The sequence below is a fragment of the Ictidomys tridecemlineatus genome, chromosome X (genome assembly GCF_052094955.1).
Source record: "Ictidomys tridecemlineatus isolate mIctTri1 chromosome X, mIctTri1.hap1, whole genome shotgun sequence".
NCBI lineage: Eukaryota > Metazoa > Chordata > Mammalia > Rodentia > Sciuridae > Ictidomys > Ictidomys tridecemlineatus.
This window is the reverse complement of record NC_135493.1, coordinates 116,130,567-116,155,319: the sequence shown is the minus strand read 5'-3', so window position 1 is coordinate 116,155,319 and position 24,753 is coordinate 116,130,567. Positions and strand designations below refer to the sequence as shown.

The 24,753-nt window shown below is 39.7% G+C and overlaps 2 protein-coding genes across 7 annotated transcripts in view; one reads left to right on the top strand and one right to left on the bottom strand.

The window, feature by feature from the left end:
• Cltrn (collectrin, amino acid transport regulator) overlaps positions 1–13,075 on the bottom strand; it is a 40,734-nt gene extending 27,659 nt beyond the window's left edge. For 3 of the 4 annotated variants that reach the window (XM_078035100.1, XM_078035102.1, XM_078035101.1), the window contains exons 1-5: positions 13,022–13,075; positions 12,556–12,614; positions 10,707–10,742; positions 8,220–8,278; positions 4,455–4,540 (exon numbers count right to left, since the gene is read on the bottom strand). In XM_078035100.1, the coding sequence (XP_077891226.1) occupies positions 4,455–4,540; positions 8,220–8,278; positions 10,707–10,742; positions 12,556–12,614; positions 13,022–13,071 (290 nt within the window). In that variant the 5' untranslated portion in view covers positions 13,072–13,075. Of the gene's footprint in view, positions 1–4,454; positions 4,541–8,219; positions 8,279–8,577; positions 8,745–10,706; positions 10,743–12,555; positions 12,615–13,021 lie in introns of those variants that run through there. The other variant, XM_005315996.5, reaches the window with a different exon arrangement.
• Positions 13,076–17,612: 4,537 nt separating this feature from the next.
• On the top strand, positions 17,613–23,296 carry LOC144371793 (uncharacterized). 3 transcript variants are annotated; one of them, XR_013431911.1, is made up of 2 exons: positions 17,613–18,038; positions 23,048–23,296. XR_013431911.1 is itself a non-coding variant. In XM_078035103.1 (2 exons), the coding sequence occupies exons 1-2, from the start codon at positions 17,999–18,001 to the stop codon at positions 23,059–23,061; spliced, it is 393 nt and encodes a 130-aa protein (XP_077891229.1). In that variant the 5' UTR covers positions 17,613–17,998; the 3' UTR covers positions 23,062–23,296. The 3 variants fall into 3 exon arrangements, 1 of the variants encoding a protein (XP_077891229.1); XR_013431912.1 differs by having other exon boundaries at positions 17,613–18,721; XM_078035103.1 differs by having other exon boundaries at positions 17,613–18,377.
• The last annotated feature ends 1,457 nt before the right edge of the window (positions 23,297–24,753 follow it).

Below are 24,753 nucleotides of genomic sequence, written 5' to 3'. Positions count from 1 at the left end.
CTCATCAATGGGGCCAGACAAGGCCAACGGTATCCAAGGGGTGGTAAGAATCAGGTTCTTGTTTCTGGAAATCAGAAAGACTAAATGGGAGCTGGGCTGCTGTTTTACAAGCACAAGACCATTAATCCCCTTACCTTACTGTGGATACAAGAGCATGTTGTTCCTTTTCAGATCACAAGACTTATCCTTGAATAATTAAGCAGAGGAAGAAATCCATTACATACCCTAAACCATTTAACTCAGAGAGAGAAAGCCATGCCTGAGTTACACTTCTACCTCTATTGCTAAAAGTGATAAATTACCTAAATGTCAAATTTTGCATAAACTAGAGAAATAAATTTCCCTGTTTACCTGGAAAATAGACCATAAACTTTAAATGTAGACCATAGTTTTCTTGGAAACTCCTTAGAACATTAAAAAATTCCCGTGAAATTGCTTTAGTAAATCTGGCCTAAATCATGTCATAAATGGTGGGAAAAAAAACTGGTTGCCATCATCAATCTAACTCCCAAGCAAAACTCAACCTAATCTAATGAAACATAGACATTACTCTTAAATTCATTTTTCATCCATCTTTCATTCTGGTTTTCTAAGAAAACCCAGCAAATATCAAGAAACCCATTTCTTAGGAACTGTAAATAACAATGGTTGAAGGAATTGATTGGTTTCTTTCTTTCTTTTTTTTTTTCTTTTAGTTGCAGTTGGATACAATACCTTTATTTTATTTATTTTTTTTATGTGGTGCTAAGGATGGAACCAAGGGCCTCGCATGTGCTAGTTGAGTGCTCTACAGCTGAGCCACAACCCCAATCCCTGGTTTCTTTCATATTTAATCTATCTTCCTATCTCTATCACAGCCAGGTTCATGCACACAGGTTGGGGCAGAACAGGAATTGGTATACCCATGATTTTACACTCATGCCCAGCACACAGCAGGACTTTAGTGTAGGTTACTCAATTCCACAGATCTGACTTCCTAGATGGCAATGAAGAAAGAAATAGATGTTTCTCACACCAGTGCCTTTGGCCCCTCTGTCAGTGCTTTCATTCTCACCAGATGACATCTGCAGCAGATAGTGTAGCCTCCCTGTCATTTCCGGCTCCTAATTAAAACTGGAACCTGCAGGTGCTCTCCTTCCAGCAGGTCTGGCCCAACCAGAGGCACTGAGTGTGGGCCCAGTCCTTCACCATCTGGGCTCTGCTTCTGCCCTACACTCACTCCCCACCCCCAGCTTCATCCTGGCTCATTTAGAAGTGGGGGCAAGAGAGGTGGGATCAGACAAGACAAGCAAAGAAAGGCAAAGTGCATTCTCACTGCCCAGGGCCCTCTGTGGCTCCCTCTTGCTGTTGGTGGTCCTTGGTCGTGGTAGGCAACCAGAAGCTCTCTATTCAGAGTGCTCCTATGGGGTCTTTGGGGAGCCCTCTGAGATCTTCTGCACTGATGGTGACCCAGAAAAAGGTGCTGCACTCTCACTTCTTCCAGTCCCCCCTCACAACCATGACTTGGCCTCCAGTGGTGCACCTGTGTCCTCAATCCACCACCTTGCCTTGCCCTGCAGTTGATTTTCTGCTCAACAGGCAGTGACTACATCCAATTCTTCTTGGAAGCTTCCTCCTAGGCACAGGAATGTATTTAGGTACTGACTGTTGAGAGAGCTGCCCTCTCTCACCCCATCTCCAGATGGATCAAGCCAGGCCTACAATTTTGGACTTGTCCAGCTGAGAGGCTAGTGGTCTTCTCTGTCCCACTGCACACCCAGTGACTTGGGATGCCATCCTATCTCTAGAACCCTAGCTGCTACTATTCTGGTGGCACCTGGACAGAGTCCTGAGAATGTCTTTGATTGGGGAGCAGCCAACCAGGAGATAATATGCCATCTCCCCTCTCACAGACACCTCCACCCTCTGATTCTATCAGTTCTCTACCTGGCTGGAGGTGGCAGGCAAAAGAGAAGAGACCTCACCCCATACACATGAGCTCTGGTGTGCAATGGGCACCATCTAATCCTCATGGACCCAACTGTCCACACCCTGACTGGCTGCATTGGTGTCTGCACAGGAACCCATTCTGCCCTAAGCTCCCTGGGGAAGGGAGTGGCACTCTCACAGCCCTCTCTGCAGGCCCACACCTGCTGGCCCTCTGATCCTCTTAGGGAATCCCAGGCTTGCCTTCTACCACCCACCTGCTCCCGGTGCCCTGACCAGATCGGCTCTCCAGCAAGTTCTGCATGGATGCAGCAGGACCTCTCTTCAGAAGTCACATTCTCTTTCTGAGCTCACCATTTACTCATGTCTTAAGTATATACCAATTCTAGATCTAGACATATGAACTGGCTTCCTCAGGAGAGAATGAGCTCTGTATCACTAATGGTAATTAAACCTAATGTGAGTTACTGTAGTAAGGAGGGGGTCAGAGGTGGGTGAAAATGAGAGAGAATTCAGCTTTCTCTGAGTTACTTGAATCTCTACCTTCAGTTCGTCAAATGTGTTTTATTTTCTGGACTGAACAGCATCTTCACCGTCTTTTCCAATATTTATGAATAATCAGAGAGGCAGAAGAGTGAGTTTCAACTCTATCATGCACTATGTACCCCCCCTTTCCACAGGAGAAGCCTGGGCATTCAGAATGCAGCTTTCTTTGTGGAAGGGCATGTAGAATACAGTCCAGCACATGGATTACATCTCAAACACATCCTGCTCATCACTCACTTCTCTGACAGCAGTACTGCCAGGACTTACACTACCTGAGCCTTCACAGAAAAACTTTTACTGATCCCTGTTCTAGTTCTGTACTTTTTGATATTTACAACTGGCAACACAAGAGTATAGATACCCTAGGTGTAAAAGTCAAAGCAAAACACATTTCGTACAAAGTGATCACATATTCATAGACTCCTACAATGTCTCAGCTTCTGAAGCAAAACATTCCAAAGATAAATTCTTCAATACTAATACAAAATGTCACATATTTAGTTGATTTTTACCAGGAAAGGGAACATTTTGCATAGCCATGCATCAGGTAATTTGAAGGTACTTACAGGGAGTAATAGTGCCATGAACACAGCAATGTATAAAACCTGTAAACAAGAAGGAGTAGTAGAGAACACACAGACACCATACGGGTTAGCACTGCCAGATAACCAGTGGCTTTGTTTCCTTTTCAATTTCTTATAATATAATCACCTTGTTTTTACTGAAAAAGATTTATATAGTTGTGAAAAGAATGCTGCAGCTTTATACCATAACAGTAAATACTTTTTCTGTGAAACAAGAAGAGAATTTATCTCAGGGAAAATTTTCTTCTACTATATATATAATATCTCCTTGCAATGTTTTGACTCATGTGGAATATTTTGGTTAAAAGTATACACTAAAAATATACATGAGGGCTGAGGTGGTGGCTCAGAGGGATAGCGCTCACCTAGCATGTGTGAGGCACTAGGTTTGATCCTCAACTCCATTTAAGATAGAATGAAGATATTTTGCCACCTATAACTCAAATTATAATATTAAAAAAATATATACATGACATTATTACATCAAATTAAATCCAACATTATATATAACTATAATGCATTAATAAAAACACTAACAAGCCTTATATACCCATACTGTCTCAGATAGAGCTGAGCTGAGGCTGAAGGATGCACTGAAGAATTATGGAAGATATTTAACACTCCATATGTGACACCTACCAATCTAAATGCTCCTCAGCTGTCAACAAGTATACCCTTACAGATGTGTATGTCTCCCAATACCAGTGGAGACTGGTTCTGTCCTCAGCTAGCAAGTGACACTAAGAATGACTGGTGGGGGGGCTGGCTGGACAAGCTAGCTCCCAAAGAGAAAGGAACCCACACCCAGGTTCTCCATCCAGCTTACCAATCAGATAAGACATTTCACCTCTCAAAGGGAGGCACCAGAGAGGGAGTAGAGAGAAACCTCATCACAAATAGTGAAGGAAGGAAACACCATGAAGAGAAGATTCCTCCAGTGTAACAGAAAAAAATGCGAGACTATGCAAAGTTGTACTACGTGCTTTTAAAGAAAACTTCCAAGTTGCTATGACAGACACCAGTTAGGGGAAGAACCTATACATATTTCTGTTATTTTTCAAGGTGAGAATAGAGTTCCTTACTACCTGCCTATTGATCCATCTGTTCACCCTTCTTCAAGAAAAGTTATATGTATACAATAGAAACACAGAAGCTTAGGAAATATAACTCCAATTTTGGAAGTTAGTTATCTTCATATTGCCTGCGGAATGAAGAGCACCATTGAAACATGATATAAGATGTAAGCCAAGCTACATTACAAAGGTCTTTTAATGTTTAATACAAATGGAGGACCCTTCCAATTGGCTAAAATTTATGTTCAAGATCAAGGATTAAAATAATCCACTGTCTTACATATTATTGCAAATAATCAGTTAAGATTTTGTACTGTTTGCTTACTCTGTTGTTTCTCTGTTGGGAACTTTTCTCATGGAGAAAGCCACCATCGCTCTGAAGAGATATTCTTCATTTGTATCCCAGACATACTGAAAGAGAAGGAAAGAGAGGTATGGGGTTAAAAACAGTCCATTATGGGGCTGAGGCTGTAGCTCAGTGGTAAAGCACTTGCTTTGCATGTGTGAGGCACTGGGTTCGATCCTCAGCACCACATAAAAATAAGATAATATGTGTTTATCTATAACTAAAAAATATTTTTAAAAAACACTCCATTAGATGCTATACTCATTCTCATAGTCTCCACACTTCCATCCCATCTCCTTTGTACACAGAAAACTGGAGAACATGATAAATCATGTACCATAGCTTCTGGAGTAGGGCTTTTGGGACATTCCATAATTCCAAGTTTGATGTGTTTCCTTTTGTGCTCTTTCTTAGAAACTGCCATATTAGTAGCCAGTCAGTCAATAAAGCATTTGGACAAATCATCCTGGCCATATAGTATAAGAGTTTAAAAATAGTCAAATGGTTCAGCATAGCCCCTACCTTTTAATAATGTATGTGTTTCCAAAATTAGTTTTACTCAGAATAACTGTAGTCCAATCTAATAAGATCAAGACATAAAGAAGAAACTAGTCCAGTTATAGACAGCACACAAACACTATTCAAACAGGGATGCACTGTTTTCAGATTGGGGAAATGGGGAATAAATCTGTTCAACTATAGGAGAATGATAATCCACTATAGCAAATAACAATGAAAGATGCTAACCAGACCTTGCCAGAGCATGAATTTAAATTGCTTTTCAGATCTTGGAGATGATCTGACTTGATCTCCAGTCCTTTCATTGGTTCCCCTTAAAAACAAGAATATGATTTGCCTCAGTAGGAGTCCCATTGGGGTCACAGAGCAAAGCCCCAAACTACGTGGAACAGTACAGGACTGACCAGATCCACATCAAGATGGATATCCTGCAACCCTCACCAGTTGATCTTGAGTAAGGGTGGAAGGATTGAAAGCGAGTGCACTGAGGTTACATATTTCCACAAAGGCATTCAAAATGTTTCACTGTGTCTCTACATAGAAAAGGAATCGAGCACATGTACCACATAAGAAGAAAATAGACAACTTAAGAGAGGATAAGAAAAAAGGTGCCAATTTAAACACAGGAATAATTTCTGACCCAAAATTCCACTCCTGGCTAAAGAGTCCTGCAAAAAGAAAGGTGTGGAAAACATATATACAAAAAAGTTCACAGCAGCTTAAGTACCTGTTGCACATACTACTTGATGCATAACAGGTGCTCAAAAAGTGTGTGAAACTGAAAACATCTTTACATACCACATGTGTCTCCACAGACCACATGGAGCATGAGAGACATATTTATTCATCCATCAGTTCAGATTCCTTGGTTCCTCACTTCAATAACATTTATGCCAAGGCCCTAATGTCTCAGCTCACCTTGCTTTCTGCATACATCTCAGGACCCTCAAACCCAGGCCAAACCCAAATTTTAGGTGAGTAATACAACATAATTGGAGAAAAATCACAAAACAGGGACTATTGGCTTAACTCTAAATTCATAATGACCTACCCCCAAATTGCCTGGGAATCCCTTAGGTTTCCTCTCTCTCTCTGATGGCTCACAGGACTATTTTAACCTCCTATAGGTCTGCTGACTTATTATGCTTTCCTTCACACCTCACTTTCACTAGACACTGTTGCTTTATACTTTACAGATACATCTAAAGTCATCAAGTTGAACTCCCTCATGCTCTTGACACCAAGATACAAAACTTCGTCTACAGAAGCACACCCTGTCCATCTTCTCCCTTGAAGGGCCAGACATGCGGTGCCTCTCCTATCAATGGCTATTCCCCCTACCTCTATTAGGAATGGCTTTCCTGGGCCCTTCTGATCATATAAACAACATCAGTTTCCCTTCCTCTTCTGTGTATTCAAATCTACCTGCAGCCTGTCCACTGCTCAAACTTTTCCCATTGAGACAACAGTACAAATCAATCACTTCACTCACTCTTCCCTTCATTCATGCACCATCTCTCTCCTACTCTTCATAGTCAAAATGCTCAAAGCAGTTGTCCATACTTCTGTTTACACATGTTCACCACCCATTTATATTTCATTCCACCTACAACACTCCCTCTAATATCTGCCTTCTGGCTGTCAATCCACAAAAGAGGCTCTCTCTAAAGTGACCACTGACCTCCACATTGCTTAACACAACAAGCGTGTGTCACCGTTCATCTTGCTTAGCTTCCCAACAGCATTTGAGGCTCTCAAGCACTTCTTTCATGTTCAAGCAAAACTCTTTCATGCAGCAGCCTGCATACTCCTGGGCCCGGTCCCTTTCTGAAACTACAAACATGATGACATGCCACTTTGCTTTTTACTGCCCCAATTCCAGACATCTTAGCCTTCCTTCCATCCCTCATGCTTAGCAAGCTCCTTCACATATGCTGTTCCCTGTGTCATTCCTTCTTTCATCCATAGTTCACTTCAACTCATGGACCTTATAACAGAAGGGCCAGATACTAAGGATCCTGATGAGGCCAAAGCTTGTAATATTGTCAAGATTGCACATTTGCTTTTCTTTACTACATCTTTAATGGATGACTGATTCTCCCACTACCATAATCCACATAGGGCAGGGACAAGTCTGATTTTAGGGTCAATGCATCTCCACCACCCAGCAGGGCACCCACTCTAAGGATCTTAGGATGAGAAACCTATACACTGGGTTAGGGGAAAGGGTATAGAGTGGATTCTGCTGTCAGTCTGCCTGGATTCAGATCTGACCTCTATCACTTGGTGGCTTAAGGTCCTGAAAGGGTCACTTCATTTCCTTGCATCTCAGTTTTCTTACCCATCCAATGAAAATAAGAGTACCTATACCACTTTCCTTAAAAAGTTGTTGTTAAGGGCTATATGAGCTGATAGCAGTCAAGTGCTTAGAAGGCTCCCTGCTAAAATGTAAATTAAGTTTGCAGTCAATTCTGGGTGTTTTTAACAATTATAATTCACCAAGTAAATAATACAATGATATGTTGGTGGACTGTCCTGTAATAGAATACCTGAAAATTCTTTTAGCACATTTTTTTGGGGGGGTTTCTAGTTGGAGGCCTCTTAATGACACCTGTGGGGGAGTAATTTGCACATCACTCTGGGAAGCTGACACTGAAATTTGAAAATAACTGACTTATTAATTCAAGTCTCTTTACTGTTTCTATATCCACAGAGGCCCTGTGAGTATTTCTAAACTTTGGTTTCAAAAGTATATATGACACATTGTCACTTTGGTAGTTGTAAAGAATTTAAACTTTACATTAGAATTTGAATTCTTGTGCTATGAAAGACTTTCTGTATTTAGTAGCATTCCTTCTTTTCCATGACTAGAAAACAAGCTGCCCAGATTCCAAGGACTACAACAATGAGGGGCAGATCCAACCCAGACCCTCAGTCTCCTTAGCTCCACAATGCTGGATTAAGTGGTTCAAGTTCTCTAAATTGGTGCCATACAAAACTTCAATGTCTTCCTGCATACATTACAGATAAAGAACCTCAGGCAAGCCTATTGTAAACAATTTCTATTTTAGGATACTCTACCTTTACATTTAGAAAAGATCAGACTTCAAGTCTTTAGAAATGATATATTATCATTACTATGCAGACAGAGGCCCATCATCAGAGAAAGCAAGCACAGTTCTTGGGTAACAAAATTCAAAATGAACATGCAGGTGTTCCACTTACTGCTTTATCGCCAAGAGCTCTTCTGATACTAAGTCTCACTTTAAAGGCGTTTTCTGCATCTGCCAGAAAAGAAAAAGAAACAGCAGTATATGATAATAAAATCTGCCCAAACATACCCCAATTAATCCTAATATTTAATGAACTAAAAGCAACAGAAAACAGAACTACAAGGAAACTGTCCCTAAACACCCCTGAAAGTTGGATGGCAAGGACCTTAGGTGGTTTACATTTTCTTTCAAACTCATAAAATAGTCACAGGCTAAACTTGAAAGCACAATACGCCTGCAGATTTAGAAAAATAAAGATTTCTTTCAGTCAATGACTTGTTAAGCTATTGTTAAGTTTCAAGGCTACATACCTGGTTGACAGAGTTCAGCATGAATAACAGTCACTAGAAAAAAGAGGAGCCACAACATTCTTCTGGAGTGGAAAACACAAGGCAAACTGAGAAAAAAAAAATCCACCCTCCACTTAAAGCTGCCTTAGCCATTCTGTGACCGGATTAGAATATCAGAGAAATCAGTGAGCCACCATCTAAAAGGTTTAATAATTAACACCCATACACTTGGGTTAATACTGCAATAGAAGTGGCCCATCTCCTGTCAGTTATTTACAAAAATCTGTTTGAAAAACAGATTAGTTGTTTTTCCCAAACTCTACCTCAGAAGAATGTTTCCTCTGCTGACAGAATGGGGATCCGCCCCCCCTCCCACCCCTTCTGCAGCAGCCTGGTTAAGTGCACAGTGGAAGAAAGGGAGTCCTCAATGGAGGTTTTCCTTGCCATGAACTTTCCACCTTTTCAAGGCTAAACTACCTGGTTCAGAGATAGGCTCTTTGAATTTGGGAAGCAAATATCACTCCTTTCTATCTCTGGGGAACAAAGGATGCACTTCCCTGAGTGTCCTCTTCTGACTCTTACCTTGGCAGGTAAACATCCCAGGACAGCTTCCACTTCAAACAAAGGGGATGGTTTTGTTTAGCCCTAGGGTTTGGCCATTATTGAAAATCCAAATTAGTGATATGGAGAGGTGCTGCCCAATGGACCATTCTGCTTCTTTGTTTTGTTTTTGTGACACTGGAGATGGAACCCAGGCTTTCCACATGCTAGCTAAGCGCTCTACCACTGAGCTGCATCCTAGCCCTAAATGAAATACCATTTGATGATGGAAATGCGCTGTGCTTGTGCTACCCAGTATGTAGCCCCTGGACATAGGTGGCTGTAGAGCAGCTGAAATGGGGCTGGTGCTGCTGAGAAACTGAACTTTTTGTTTAGTAGCATTTAATATAGTTTAGCCACAGTAGCTAATGACTGCATTGGTCACAGCTACACAACTGTAACCTAGAGCTACCTACCATGAACTAGGCTCACTGGATTATTCTGCTAAGCCTCAAAACAACACCTCAGTTATTATAATCACCTGACCTGTGAGAGAACCAAGGATCTGGTTCCAAATTGGCAGCAATGCCTTGAGTGGAACAGGTTTACTGCCTAGGCTGACTACAATGGAACCCAGGTCCACCACACAGAGTGTCTCGTCCCCATAAATCCAAACGGAAATTGCGACAAAACCTCAGTGGAATTTTACTGAACCATGAAGAATGAAATTATAGCATTCGCTGGTAAACTGATGGAACTAGAGAACATCACGCTAAGTGAAATAAGCCAGACTTAGAAAGCAAGGGTCAAATGTTTTCTCTCATATGCAGAAGGTAGACCAAAATAAGATAAGGGGGGGGGGAGTGAGGGAAATTCTATGAAAACAGAAGGGAGGTCAGTGGAGCAAAGAGGACTGAGGGGGAAGCAAAAGGAATGGGAAAGGAGAACTGTGGGAAGAAACTGGCCAAACTATGCTATGTACATATAGAAAGTTAATTTCACCTTTATGTATATCTATAACACACTAATTAAAAACTTTTGAAAATTCCTTAGGCATCTTACTGACACCAACAGAAGTCCCCAGGCCCATGTCAGAGCTTTCCTCTCCCAAGTTGTCTCTTCCTGAATTCAGTCCCCAGATTCCACCTCTTTCCTCAAAAATCATGAATGGAAAGTTTAGATTGGATGCCCTTATGTTAAAGAGGAAATTGAGATTTTAAAAGCAACAATGAGGAGAAGATCAAAAATGGCACTTCTGCAGCATTTTAGAGACACATTGTTTCCCTTTCCTAGGAGGGGTGAAATTTTATTGGAGATGACTCCTTTCTGTTAGTGTAATTCACCTGAAGGAGCTCTTTCTCACCCCCTTTGCTTTGGCTGCAAGGACAGAGTCAGAAAAGCTGTACCACAGGGAGGGGTTGCCCAGAGTTGGCCCAGCCAGTGTGGCAATTTCACTGTGACCTGTAGTGGAAATTTCCTAGAAGAGCTCACTTAACTATTCCCGGGGGGCAAAAAGGCAGAATAAATGAAGTTATCTGGGGTAGGAAAAGTCAATACACATAGAGTTAGAGATTATAAGAAAGTATTTTATTTGTAGAGTGCTTGCCTACCTTGGGTGGGGTAGGTCTTTAGTTCCATCCCAAATTCTGGAAATAAGGAAAGAAAAAACAAAATATATCATGTAATAAAGGTATCCTTTTATTTCTAATTATCAAAAATTATTTTAATCAGTTATTTATATTCCATTTATCAATTAGCTTTTCATTATCTATAATTATTTTCATGGTGTTTTTGCCATTTTGTACATTATATTGATACATTTCTTAACATTTATTCAATTTATTTTTAGCATGTTGGTCAAATTAATTGTTAGATTTCCCCTTACAATTTAAAACCTTGGGCTGGGGGTATCACTCAGTTGGTAGAGTGCTTACTTCAGACACACAGGCCCTGGTTCAATTCCTAGCACCACCAAAAAAAAAAAAAAAAACCAAAGTTTTAAACTTATTTTCTTAAGAGAATATCATGTAGCTTCAAGTGCTGATTTTTGAAGTGTTCCCCCTTCTAGGTCCTTACGCTATCTCCTTGAAAATGAAGTAGAAATATTTCTAATATTGTCCATTTTTAGAAACATTTACAATGTATAAGAATGAAGAATTTGGACCATGCATATTATAGAGGAAGAGTTCTTTAAAATTTTTCATTTCTTACATGATAATTTATTTCAAGGATTTTTGGTTTGGTTTTGTTTTCTTCCTGGAGGTGCTAGAGATTATATCTAAGGCCTCATGCTTGCTAGGCAAACACTCTACTACTGAGCTACATTCCTTAGCCCTGGCTGTTTACAATTTCTAAGCAATTATTTATTTTCATATAAGGTATTCCAATATTCTCATGGACTTTCTGAAATATTTCCTATAAAATGTGTACATTTGTTGCTATGTTCTCTTTGTTTTCTAGTGTATATATTAATTTTTCTCATTTTCCATTAAACTTGCCAGAGGTTTATCTATGTTGCAGTTTAATCAAAGAACAAGATTATGGATCTAATTTTCAATTCTGTTCTATTTTCTAATTAATCATCTTATACACATTTCTTAAGTCCTTCTGTGGTCATTTCATTTCTTATTTTTCTAACTCTTGAGTTAGTAGGTTCATTTATCTTTTACTCCTTCTCAGTTAATAATTGCAATATGTAAGATTATAAATTTTCTTTGGTCTACTATTCTGGCCATATGACATAAGGCACATAGATGTAAAGTGATCTCATTCTTATTTTCTAAATAGTTTATGTTACAATTTTGATTTTTTTTCTATATCTCAGTAATTTCCTAGAAAAGTGTTTCCTACTGGGAAAAAAAATAGCAACAACAAAAATCCCTGCAGCCCATTCATAATGTAGACTTTTATAGGTCCTGCCACATGAATGGAAAGACAAAAGCTCAAATGACAAATATGGGCTACCAATTACCTAATTTTGAATATGAAGATGCCATAAGTTACTTGTGACATGGAAAGAAGTAAAAATAAATTCATTGTTAAGTAACTTAAGGAGATTTCAATAAATAGATGGAAAACAGAACTTCCATCTGTGTTTTCTTGCTTCTCAACACACTATCTTAATTCTCTTTCTTTTTACAAAGCCCACATTTAGTGTCTGTTTTGATGTAGAATTTGTTTTTTCAGTACTGGGGACTGAACTCTGGGCCTCATGAATGCTAGGTAGGGGGCCTCTACCACTGAGCTACATCCCCAGACCTTTTGAATTTTTTAAAAATATTTTTTGTAGTTGTAGATGGATAACAATACTTTTATTTTATTTATTTATCTTTATGTGGTGCTGAAGATCAAACCCTGGGCCTCACATGTGCTAGGCTAGGGCTCTACCACTGAGCTATAACCCCAGCCCCAGTCCTTTTGAATTTTGAGACAGGGTTTCACTGAATTGCCCAGGCTGACCTTGAACTTGTGATCCTTCTGTCTCAGCCTCCAGAGTTGCTGGGATTACAAGAATGCACCTGGGGTGAAGTACAAATTTTAAGTAGTAAATTTCCAGAGGATTTATATTTGTATAATTCACTTCATAAACTGTTTGTTTCAGCAATCTCACATGAGAGCCTAATAACTTATTAGTAACCATGGCAATCTTGACAAATGAGGCAGTTTCATTCTGAATATGCTATATTTACTTCTAAATGTTCTAGACAGCAGAAATTAAAAGTTTAGATTATCGTTGCCATGAACAACACAAAAGGTAACCCAGTATCCTGAGACAGGAAAAAGAAATTGATTTCTTTGTTTTTTATACTCCACAACACTATTGCAAAGCAGTTTCTAGGTACATAACTATTGATCTACTGCTCTGGGGTAAATAAAATATGAGATCACATGAAATAAGAACATTTGTGCTATTCTTTTGACTCACCTTTTAAAATTCACCAGAGTTAAAAGCATGTGGGGATATGTAGGCTCCATTTACCTGTAATAAAACAAGAGGCAGGGAGGGCCAATGTTGCTTTTAAAGTTGACCCAAATTACTGTGTTTCTTCATCACAAACAGCAATGATTTTAAGCTCTTTAGATCTCCAATTAGTAGTCAGATGCATAGGCTATGAGAAACACACAAATGAACCAAATACAGTCTCTGCCTTCTAGACACAATTTTGTAGGAGAAAAAATTAAATCATGTTGACATTAGATGTGTGTACAAATATGAAAAAGATATTTTTGTCTATTGTGTGAAAATATTCTATATAAATGTAGTATTTTTTCAGTCAGGGTGATTTTGTACTCTGGAAAGCACTGGCAATGCCCAGAGACATTTCTGTCCATCACACATAGCACTGAAGAGAGAACCAATGGGCATCAGATGAATGGAGACCAGGGATGCTGCTAAATTAACTTCAGAAACATCATTCAAGCCTGTATCTGCTAAATTTTTTTTTTCTTGTTATAATTGGGTTAATGGAAATAACACATACAGGAAGGACAGAATATAAAAGAGAACCAAATTTCTGTGTGTGTGTAAAATTAAGCATACTATAAGAATGCAACATTATTTGTTATATATGATATAATTAAAAATGAGCTCAATTATCTGTTTATTAAGAAAGCTAACAAGAAAGAATGATTTCCTGGTTATTGGAGCCCTGGACACATATGAACTGAGTAAATGCCAGCAAATTGGAAACCCACCATCATAGAAAGAACTTCCTACCTTCCTACATTTCATTGTCCTTCTCCTGGTCATTTACACTGCTACTATTTCCACATTAAAATCTTCATTAGCACTCCAGTGTCAATGTAAGAGAATTCAAACTCCATGCTCTTAAGTTCTGAACCAACTTGGCTTTTCAGGTGCATGAACACTTAAGTACCCTCCCTCATACCCCTGAGCTGTTCTCCCAGCTAGTCACTGCAGGTTGATCATGTTCTACTTCTGTCTTTGCTTGTGTTTGTTTCACAGGATTGATTTCTTCAGTTTGAATCCTGTGAGTTTCATTTATCTTTAAGCATATTAGCCGTTATTTCAAGTCTATCTTATTATCATCTCCTTTGAGAAGCTTTCCTTTTGCCTTTCTTGTACAGTTTTATAACTGACTTGTCCAATCCACAAAATTTTTATTCTTCCAAATTCCCAGAGCATTTTGTTCACATTTGTATATGCATCTGTTGCCAATATGATTTACTTTTGTATCCTACAAAAATTTAAGTTTCTAGATGGCAGAGATATTTAGTTCATTTTTGCATTTCTCATAGCCCATGAATGTTTCATAGACTAAGGAAACTGAATTGACTAATATGAACCATAAAGTGGAATTCTAATAAACTTGAATCTATGAGAGTAAAACACAGTACCTTGAAATACTTTGGCCTTTATTTTTTTTCATTCCTAGCCAGAGAAAAACAGTTTCTAGTATTTTTGATAAATAAGGAGTCCTGGGCTTTGGAATATTTTCATCTCTATCCCCCTACCTCATGCCATTTTTAAGATGAGAAAATCAGCTACGATATTTGAAAAGCTCATCAAATTTTGTAGGTTAATCAACAGCCATATCCATTATGAACTTTGTCTTATTTTCCACAGGTTAACATTTTGTTTGTCAGAGAAAGTTAATCACTACTGCCTGCAAATAAAAATTAATTCAGACAAACTAGGTGAATGTAATTCTGCAAACTTCATATACCTAAAGTAGTAACTTAAAGGACAGTTGTTTAAACTGAATGTGTGAGTGTCTGTGTGACTAATCTTGACATGGAGACCAATATTTTATAATGAATCTCATGTAGTAAAAGCAAAATTTCACGAGCATTTTTCCTATGTTTCTGTTTTCACTGTTGCTCAGGTATGTTAAACAAAAATTATGTGACCTATTCTTTTGACTCAGCTCCTGCACTAGTCCCAAGAGCCCACAGCAAACCAAAATGGAGTCAGTCATGTTAAATGCTGCATGATCAAACTGAGACTTTAAGGAGGAAGATACATTGCCAAAACAGACCAGTTTTTCTTGAAAACAGGAAACTCCGTCTACTTAGGTCAACATATGTAAGAAGGAAGTCCTTCTGCTTTTACCTTATAAAAAAGTAAGCCAAAGGAATTTAATATTAATCAATCAGTATTTCTTCTCTTGTTATATTTCCTTGTTTCTGACTTACAAAACATACTGTTCTCCTAATGCACACTGGGAGCTTTCATGATATTTTCTAGAAAAGAGGATGCCATGATTCATGAATCACTAATAAATGCAAATTAGATCTGTAACTAAATCTGTAGTAATTTTGTCTCAGGACAGTTCTGAGTTTTCTCCTGGTTTGGGCAAGTCATAATTTCTTTCTAGGATAAAATTATTGCAGACATGCTCTATGGTATAGTATTATCCATCCTTACTATTCTATTTTACTGCCACCTGGAGGTCACGCAGTCACATTTAATACTGTCTACAGGTACTTCCCTTGCCAACCCTACAGAGGTAGAGGAAGGTCACCTGGCCATGTAACTTTTAGGCTGCATGTTCTTATTTTCATAACAGAATTTTAAACTGCTCTAATTCTGGGGCTGGGGCTGTAGCTCAGTGACACAGTGCTTGCCTAGCATGCGTGAGGCACTGGGTTCCATCCTCAGCACCAAATAAAAATAAATAAATAAAATAAAGGCATTCTGTCCATCTAAACTACAAAAAAAATATTTAAACTGCTCTAATTCTGACTGATACAAAAGATACAGGAATTAATCTCTCAGAGATTCCACTCCAGGGTTTTAGTGAGCAAAAATGACCTGATTTTCATTAAAAGCCTCATCATGAGAAATGTAGACTGCATAAAAGATGCACACACAAAAACGCCATTACTGAAATCAGAGATTTTAGATATGCTGTTGCTTACAGACACTTACCCATCCTGTGCCCACAAAGACCTTATTAATCTGTTACAAGACTTTGTCCTTCTGAGCATGAACTCAGCTACAAAACTTCCCAACTCACTTATTCAGCCAGCCAATATGAATGGAAAAGATTTGACATGTGAGTGGAACCTGATTTGCCATCCAAAGGAAAAATGATCTAAATATCATCTAAATATCACCCTGAATTAAACCAGAACATTGAGGATTTGAGTACTTAGTTAAACTGGAAAGTTTACATGTTCATAAAATTAATTTAATGTACTATGTTTTGTGATTGTGGCAACAGTTTACATACAGAGGATCTTTGGGTAACTCCATAGGATACATATTTCTCACTTAACTAACAGCATGTTAATAGTGAGGAATTGGCATGTCCCTCAGGACTAAAAAGCTTAAGAAAAATTGTGTTTCTCAAAAACAAAATCCCAACTGTTTTTTATGAACACAATAAAACCTTCAAATTTTTATTATCCCCACCTTCTGTATACGAGGGTATGTAATTGACTACCTTATTTATTCTTCCTCAATGAGTTACCCCTCTGGTTCTTTGAACTATTTCTCTATACAATGTTGTTTAAATTTTGGTAAATTGCTTCAAATAATTTGTAGCAAAAGGTGAATATAACTATGTTATAAAAATCAAGGCAGTAACAGAGTGTACTTGGTCCCATTTCATGTGAGTTTATTTTTTCAGGCAATAAATGATTGGCATTTGAAACATTTTCTATAAATGGGAGTTCTCAGGGTCAAGGTATACATAAGAAAAACATTTTGTTGAAAACTGCTGTTTACTCTGTGCTACTTTTAGCTCAGCATTGTTAATCCCCTCCCTACTATCTTCACAGCAGAAGTGGAAGGAAGGTGAACAGAGAAAGGAACTCATACTTCATATCCGATCATAAAATGTTGACTGCTGGATGTCAAAATAGGAAACAAGATCTTGACTGCTGCCATATGTTGAATTATATGTAGCCAATCTTACTACCACCGAGGGAAAAACTACAGCCCTCTACACAAGTTAAAAAGGGCATATTTTCAGTGAGGATTTATTGAGAAGTTGTGTAAGGGGTTGTCATAAGTACTTTGAAAGTGGTTTCCTTTGTTTTCTGCTCCCAAACACCGCTGCTAGTTCAATCAACAGACCAGTACTTACCAGATCCTTTACTACCAGTCAATCCCCTTACTACACCATGTTTAACTTTCTCCTTATTTCCTGCCCTATCCAAACCCAAGTTGGGGGAACTTTTGCCTGTAAGCTCCTTGGGATATATCTTATTTGTCTCTGGAATATAATACTGGATGAATCCTCTTGAATGAATGCATGAATGGTGAATAGAAAATGTCCTTCCTGCAGGAATGCTCCTTCGAAATTTCTGGGCAGAAAAAAAAATATTAAAGCTGATAGTGACCTCCTCACTTTTTTCTTGTAGATCCCAGAATAGTAGACAGAGGAAATACAAGAGTAATCTCTGAGAGGACAGCAAGCAGAATTTTAAGTGTGGTGGTGTCTCAACAAGCCCTAAACACCACGAAGGAACAAGGAGCAGAGGGAGTGTGTGCTCATGCCACACACACACACACACACACACACACACACACACACCCATCTGCCTAGTATTTCAAGGGTGCTGAGGGGTGGAAAGGACACAGTTTCAGATGGCTCCCTAGGGGGGGCTAGAGGACATGAAACCTAGTTGGAAGGAACAGGGTTTTACCACTGGTTTAACAGTTCTGCTTCCTACCTGGTTTCTGTTCATTAAGAGGTGGTATTTAAAATGCCGAGAGAAACGTGAACAAAGTCGATTTTTAGAGGAAGATCAGAGAATCGTGGGCTCATTTCACGCTATAAATGCCACCGGTGTCCAACCCTGGGCAGGACAATTTTCTAAAGAGACCTGCCTTCCTTCTTGTAGCGGGACCTAGTCCTGGAGGGAGAGGTGTCACCACAACCGAACTGAAAGTGCGTGGCCTGGGAACACAGTGACAAGCGAGAATTAAGGCATGCAACTACGCACGCGCGGGATGGATGAGAGTGACTACTGTGAGTCCAAGATTGTGGCGAGTAGCCTGGGAAGACTGCTAGGATTGGCCAGGACGGAGGAGTGTAGCAAGAGGGAAGGGATACGACAGGAATCCGGGGCCGTAGCTTGGTCAACGACGAAGGTAGGGGCCTGGGCACTGAGGAGCACAGGCCCCAATGCCCAGCGGAAGAGCCGAAGCCCGGGCGAATCGCCGCGGCGAGACCTGAACGAGAATATGGCCTGTGGGGGCAAGGGAGGGGCTTCGGGTGGGCAAGATGGACGTGACGGGTGGTCAGGAGGATGTAAAAGGCCTTATGACGTGGACTGGACGGAGCGTGGGGGCGTGGCCACGGATGGAGGTGGGCTATGGAGTAGCGCGAGGGAGGGTCGGGCACAGGGCCGGAAGGAGGGGCCTGAGTAGGGGCCTGAAGTAGGCGGGACGCACGTAGGTGCCCTGAGCTTGGGCAGAGTCCGGCCGGCCGTGGCCTTCCTGCTCTTCCACGTAGTAAGAACAGTGACACCTGTGGAAGACGGTGGCGTGGTCGCGGCGAGAGTCCGGTGGTTGGTATAGACGGAACCCACCCGTCTACACTAACAAGGAAAGGAGTCTAGAGCGGAGAGCATAGTGTTCATAGAGGCGGTGGTTGGAAGGACCGGGGCGTGGCTTGGCGAATGTCATTTCCGGCGTGAGGAGCGTGGTGAGGTGCGAGAGAGCGTTGCCAAGATGGCGGCGCCCATGAGCCTCGGCCTCTTAGTGCGAAGGACAAAGTTCCGGTCCTTTAGGGTCGTGTGACAGTTCGTAGCGTGACCCACAGTGGGGGCATGGTATGCCACATAGTACAGGGAATACACGGTGTCTCCACACTCATGATCACCCTCCACGAATGGGTCCGGAGCCTAGGAACTTGTTGGTCCAACGTGTATGTTCAGGTTCTTGGAGGGGCTTCTCTTAAGAAGGGCGGGAGAGTGGCAGCGGGGATAGCTCCCTTTCCGTGTTAGCTCAGTTTCTCCATTGTGAGGATCACAGACACTCTTTCAGGAAGCCGCTCATTTAAACGTAGAGAAGTTGTCCCAGAGACTGGCAGATAAAGAAATTGCAGTTCCAGAAACCGCGGCACACGAGTTGGGACTCTCTTGGATCTGCATTATGGAGTTTGTCCCCGACTGTGCCAGGGGCAAAGGACAGACTCACAGCTATCGCCAGTGTAGAGGATCACCAGCACAGTTGTGTCTTGTGGTTAAATCTGAGCTTTCTGCACTCTTCAGTTCCTCCTCCTGTCCTTTTTCTCTCGAGTGGTACCCCAGAGCTGGAGAATAATCTCCAAAATACAAATATTCGTATCTGGGATTCTCCTTCAGCGTTAACTGCTCCTATCTGAGGCTGCTGCTAACTGGTTAGTGTCAATATCAGTGTAATTACCCCCCCCCCCCCGTGTATTTTTGCTGGAAAAGCTTGAGAAATAGGTGAAGTTAATAAAGATGTGTAAATCTTACTTTGGATAGCATTTGGTATCAGGCACCAAAAATCATTGTTCTCTGCCTTTTCTGATTCCTTTACAGGAATTCTGCCCATTTCCACTCTGCTTTTTAAAATCTTGCTATCTATAGTTTGGAGAACAGTCAGGAGTCTCTGCTGAGAAAAGCATTCTTATCCATCTCTTAGAGAAGTTATATTGCAGCATATATGGGAAATTCATAGGGCTGGAGTTCACCAAAAGGCCAAAAGCAACAAGGGTACACAGTTCTCTGTGCCAATACACTCCTTTATCTTCCCTGAATTCAGGCAGAAGGCTACTGCTGTTTACAGTTGGAATGCAGTGAAGACTGAGTAAATTGTGAGTGAAAATGAATATTAGGGAATTGATGAAGAGAGGGAAGTGGTGCATTGCATTGACAACACTAGAACAATTACTTTCAACACACAAATATAATAAATGTATTTTGAAACCTTTGGCAACTCCAGATTGAGTTTTGCCCTCAGGGAAGAAGTGGGCAAAAGGAAGAAGTTAAGCTTTCTTCAGTGACAACAAAATCTTTAAGTTAGGTTTGGGGGAATTGCAAAAGATGGCTTCCTTCCAAAATCAGGAGGTGAGAAAATAAAGGGTCAGTTTGATGACAAGGAATTTTTTGATGTAACTGTAACCATTAACCAGTACTTTTTTGCATAAGTGTAAATGGTTTAATCAGACAGTTCAGTCTGTGTGGCACTTAATCAATACACAATTTATGAATGGTTTTAAATACTTAGAATATTTTTTCCACATGTTTCTAAATCTGCGAAACAATCAGTAAGGAGTGTGTTACAAAAATACAAGGCATGCATAAACACTGGTAGCAAATGACATTAAGGCTAGCTCCCATAAGGCTCATCAAGCCAAAGTCAATCACTTTTGAAATAGAGCATTGGATATATAAGTAATTTATTACATTATTTCCACTGTATTTGTATACATTTGACATTACTCCTACAAAGTTGGGAAAAGGCAGAAACGAATTCTATATTCAGATAATTTTTGGCCTATTGCTTTTTAAATCTGCTCAATGAATTCAGGTGATGAACACACTCAAAAACCCAGTTCTTGCTATGCATACTGGCACACACCTATAATCCCGGCAACCTGGGAGACAGAGGTAGTAGGATTACAAGTTGAAGCCAGCCTCAACAACTTATTGAGGCCCTAAGCAATTTATTGAGACCCTTAGAGACTGTCTCAAAATTTAAAAAGTGCTGGGGATGTGATTCAGTGGCGAAGCAGTTCTGGGTTCAATCTCCAGTACCAAAAAAGTAAAATAAATAAAGGTGCTCTTACCTGGTTTAAGGTATTGCCATGATAATGTGCTGAAAGTTTATATACAGTCTGTTTTTTAAATCCTAAGCCATACTTGTGTGTGTGTGTGTGTGTGTGTGTGTGTGGCAAGCACTCTACCAACTGAGGTATACCCCAGCCCCCTATACTTTTTTTTTATTGGTACGTTGTAATTACATATAATAGTGGGATTCATTATATCATATTTATACATGCACATAATAATTTGATCCATTGCATTTCCCAGTGCCTCCCCATCCCCTCTCATCTTTGTTCCCCAAATCCACTTGCTCTTCTCCCTTCTTTTAATTTTTTTGTGCAGTATAATTATATACATATAGAATTCATTATGATTTGTTTTTGCATTGACAAGCCTGATGCAGCTTTTACATGGCTTAAATAAGGTGAGTTATATCTCAGCCATTTTGACATTCTCACTCTTAAAACTATGTATGCAAACACACATGCAAAACTCAACAAAAGTGAATAAAGCCATCTAGTTAAATTGAGCCTAATTGTTCCCTTAAAAAAATGTAGACGTGAGATCCTAACCATAGGGAATAAATTTAATAATGCTCATTCTTTTTCTTGGGGTAGGGGCCAGGGATTGAACGTAGTGGCACCTAATCAGTGAGCCACATCCCACGCCCTTTTTATATTTTATTTTGCAAAAGTGTCTCAATGAGTTCCTTAAGGCCTTGCTAAATTGCTGAGATTGGCTTTGAACTTCCCATACTCCTGCCTCAGCCTCTCCAGCTGCTGGGATTACAGGAATCTGCCATTAAGCCTGGCATTTACTTTACTTTTTTAGATTAACTAAGGCAACTGCAGAGACACAGTGTAAATTAATCCAAGTGAGAGATGGTAAGATCCTAAATGAAGGCTCTGGCAGTAAAATCAGAAAGTTTTACAATAAATGCAATAGGATTTGGGAGTGGGGTTCTTTTCAAAAAAGCAGAAGGTAAAATTAGTCATGACCTTGAGGTATCTAACTGAGATAGTTCAGGATAGTGAAGCCAGGAAGGAAGTTAACAAGTGATGGACAAGGAATAATTTACCAAGGATTAGTGAGTGCATAAAGAAATAGATCTTCTTACAACTTTTTCTGGAATTAATTTTAACTGTTACATCCAAAAGAGAATATTTTATGTGATCATCCCTAAAAAAGAAATGTGTCTTCATGTCTTTAATTCCTGTCTAATTCTTACAGGGAGAATGTATTTCTCTGAAGCATCTTCTCTGCTTTAGATGCAAATAGATTGGGGCTATTAGTATATCATGCCCATCAGGGGGTGGGAATGAACAAATGCTGATCCCTCACTGATACTCATTATATGAATTTTATTTTTTCCCAAAATATCGATTGTTGTTTTTGCCCCAAATTTCCCTGTTTTTATAATCTCATTTTATACCTGATTGTCATGCGTTTCTCATTAGCTTTATTTGGGATTAAGAAATACCATTAAATGTAATATATTGACTGAGGTTGTTTATTTGGAAGCAAACTTGTAGGGTCATGTGTTAAACCCACTTTTAACCCTGTGTCAGCTGCCACTGGGTATGTTGGAGTGAAGTCAAATTTGAAAGCTGTGAAGATGCAGTATTGGAAGAAAATGGCCAAGCCATTTTTAAAAAATTTTTTTAAAAACAACCTTCATCAACTTTAAATGAAGAGTTGTAACAGAGTGAACAGATAATGTTGCAGTATTGTCATTTACTTCAGGAACACTGGGATCAGTTAATTGGTATTACAGATAATGCTTGATATACAACATTGTAAATACATTTTAAATAGCATAAAACTGCTGTGACTACTATACTGGGCATTTGAAATGTGGTTAGTGAGACTGAGGAGATGAAGTTTTAATTTTATTTAATTTTAATTCATTTACTTTTCAATCTAAGAACTAATATTCAACTCAGTTATTAGAAAAGTTTTAAGAGTTTGCAACCAGTTCCAGTGTGTTTATGCATGTTTTTTAAAATATTTATTTTTTAGTTGTAGTTAGACACAATAACTTTATTTTATTTATATGTGGTGCTGATGATTGAACCCTGGGCCCAGCATGTGCTAGGCAAGCACTCTACTGCTGAGCAACAATCCCAACCCTGTATGCATGTTTTTAGATATGAATTTTTTGAAATCTAAACACAGACCAAGTATTTTTATAAACATTTTTTAAGTTATAGATGGACATATCTTTCTTTTATTTTTTTTATAGGTGCTGAGGATTGAACCCAGTGCCTCACACATGTGAGGCAAGCGCTCAACCACTGAGCTACAGCCCTAGCTCCAGATCAAGTATTTCTGATAACAATGTAGCAAATTGAGATGTGGTATAGTGTAAGAGATATATAACAGGACAGAGAACATGCAAATTGCCACATTAATAATTGTTCATAGTGATTACATGTTGAATTGATAATACTTTGAGTATATTTGGTAAAATAAAATACTTTATTCAAATGAATTGCACCCGTTTCATTTTACTTTTTGAACGAGCCTACTAGAAATGTGAAATTACCTGTGTCTTGCATCATATTTCTGTTTTTAAGCACTGGTAGAAGAGGATAAAAGCAAATAACTAAGTAAATAATGGCTAAAATGTGCCATGCTTTAAGAGTATATTTTACTTATTTATTTATTTATTTTTTTATTGGTTGTTCAAAACATTACAACGCTCATGACATATCATCTTTCATACATTTGATTCAAGTGGGTTGTGAACTCCCATTTTTACCCCAAATACAAGTTGCAGAATCACAAAACGTGGATGTGTAAGAATATATTTTAAACAGAATAAAAGCAAACAACCATGGGAAATGATCACCAAAGAAGCTAATATTTATGAGTGCTTTGTGACTCCGTATTTGCCAGGTGCTTAGTGTATCTTCCCAAGAGCTTTCTGTTGACACTAATATTATCTTCATTTTTCAGATGAAGATAGTGAAGCTCCACAAAGTTAAATGCTGTCCTGCCAGGTCACACAGCTAGCTAATGGAGAAGTAAATTGCAGATTCCCAGACCACACTTGGTTTGGGGGGAAGGAGGACTCTGAGCTCCTCAGGCTTCCCATGAGCTCCCTGCTTTGGTCCTACCCTGGAGGCCTAATGTTTTAAAGGTACCCAGGGTTTGTTGTAATCAGGCCTGGAAAATGTGCAGAATAGAAATGAACTTCATGAAAGAAGAAGATCCCTCCAGGTAGGAGGCGAGGCACACCATGCAGGGCCACATGGAGGAGCAGCAGGGTCAGTCAGGAAGCACCAGGGCAAGGGCAATATGTGGGCAAGAGCCTTTATTGGGGTCTCTGTGGCAAGGAACAGGCAAGGCAGAGTAACCTGGATTTAGTATTTGGCTACTTGAATAATTTCAGCTACTGGGGCCCAGGGCCCTTCCCTAGTTGTCTCTTACCTAACTACTTGGAACAGAGAAATAATCACTTCAGTGTAACAACCTGAAAAGGGGATGGTTGGGGCTAAGTTTACAAGTGAAAGGTGCACTCCCAGTTGTTCTCTCTAGGAATCAGCAACCTTGGGAGAGACAGAGCCCTGGTGTCACCAAGGTCCCACAAGTCCAAGCATGAAAGAAGAACTCAAAAACATGGTATTAGGCCCCTGGAATGGGCCCTTGAGGCCTTGGGGATCTGCACTAAAAGCCCAACTTTCCCATCTTTCCAGAGCCTGTGGCCCAAGGCCTGGTGAGGCAAGAGGAAGACAAACAGAGGTGGGGGCACCTTTCCCTGCAAACTGCAGACATGTCTGCAAGTAGGTTGCTCATCTGTTTTGTGTCTACGCAAATTCAGTGATGCTTGTAGCCTTCTAAATTGCCAGTTTAAGTGTACATTCAGATTATGATTTGATTTGAGATAATCACCAGGTGGTTGATTTCAATTCATGTTCCTTTTTATAATGGTTGTTCAAAACATTA

Coding starts and splice junctions, on each gene's coding strand:
- LOC144371793 (XM_078035103.1), top strand. CDS start 17,999: ATGCAACTACGCACGCGCGGGATGGATGAGAGTGACTACTGTGAGTCC.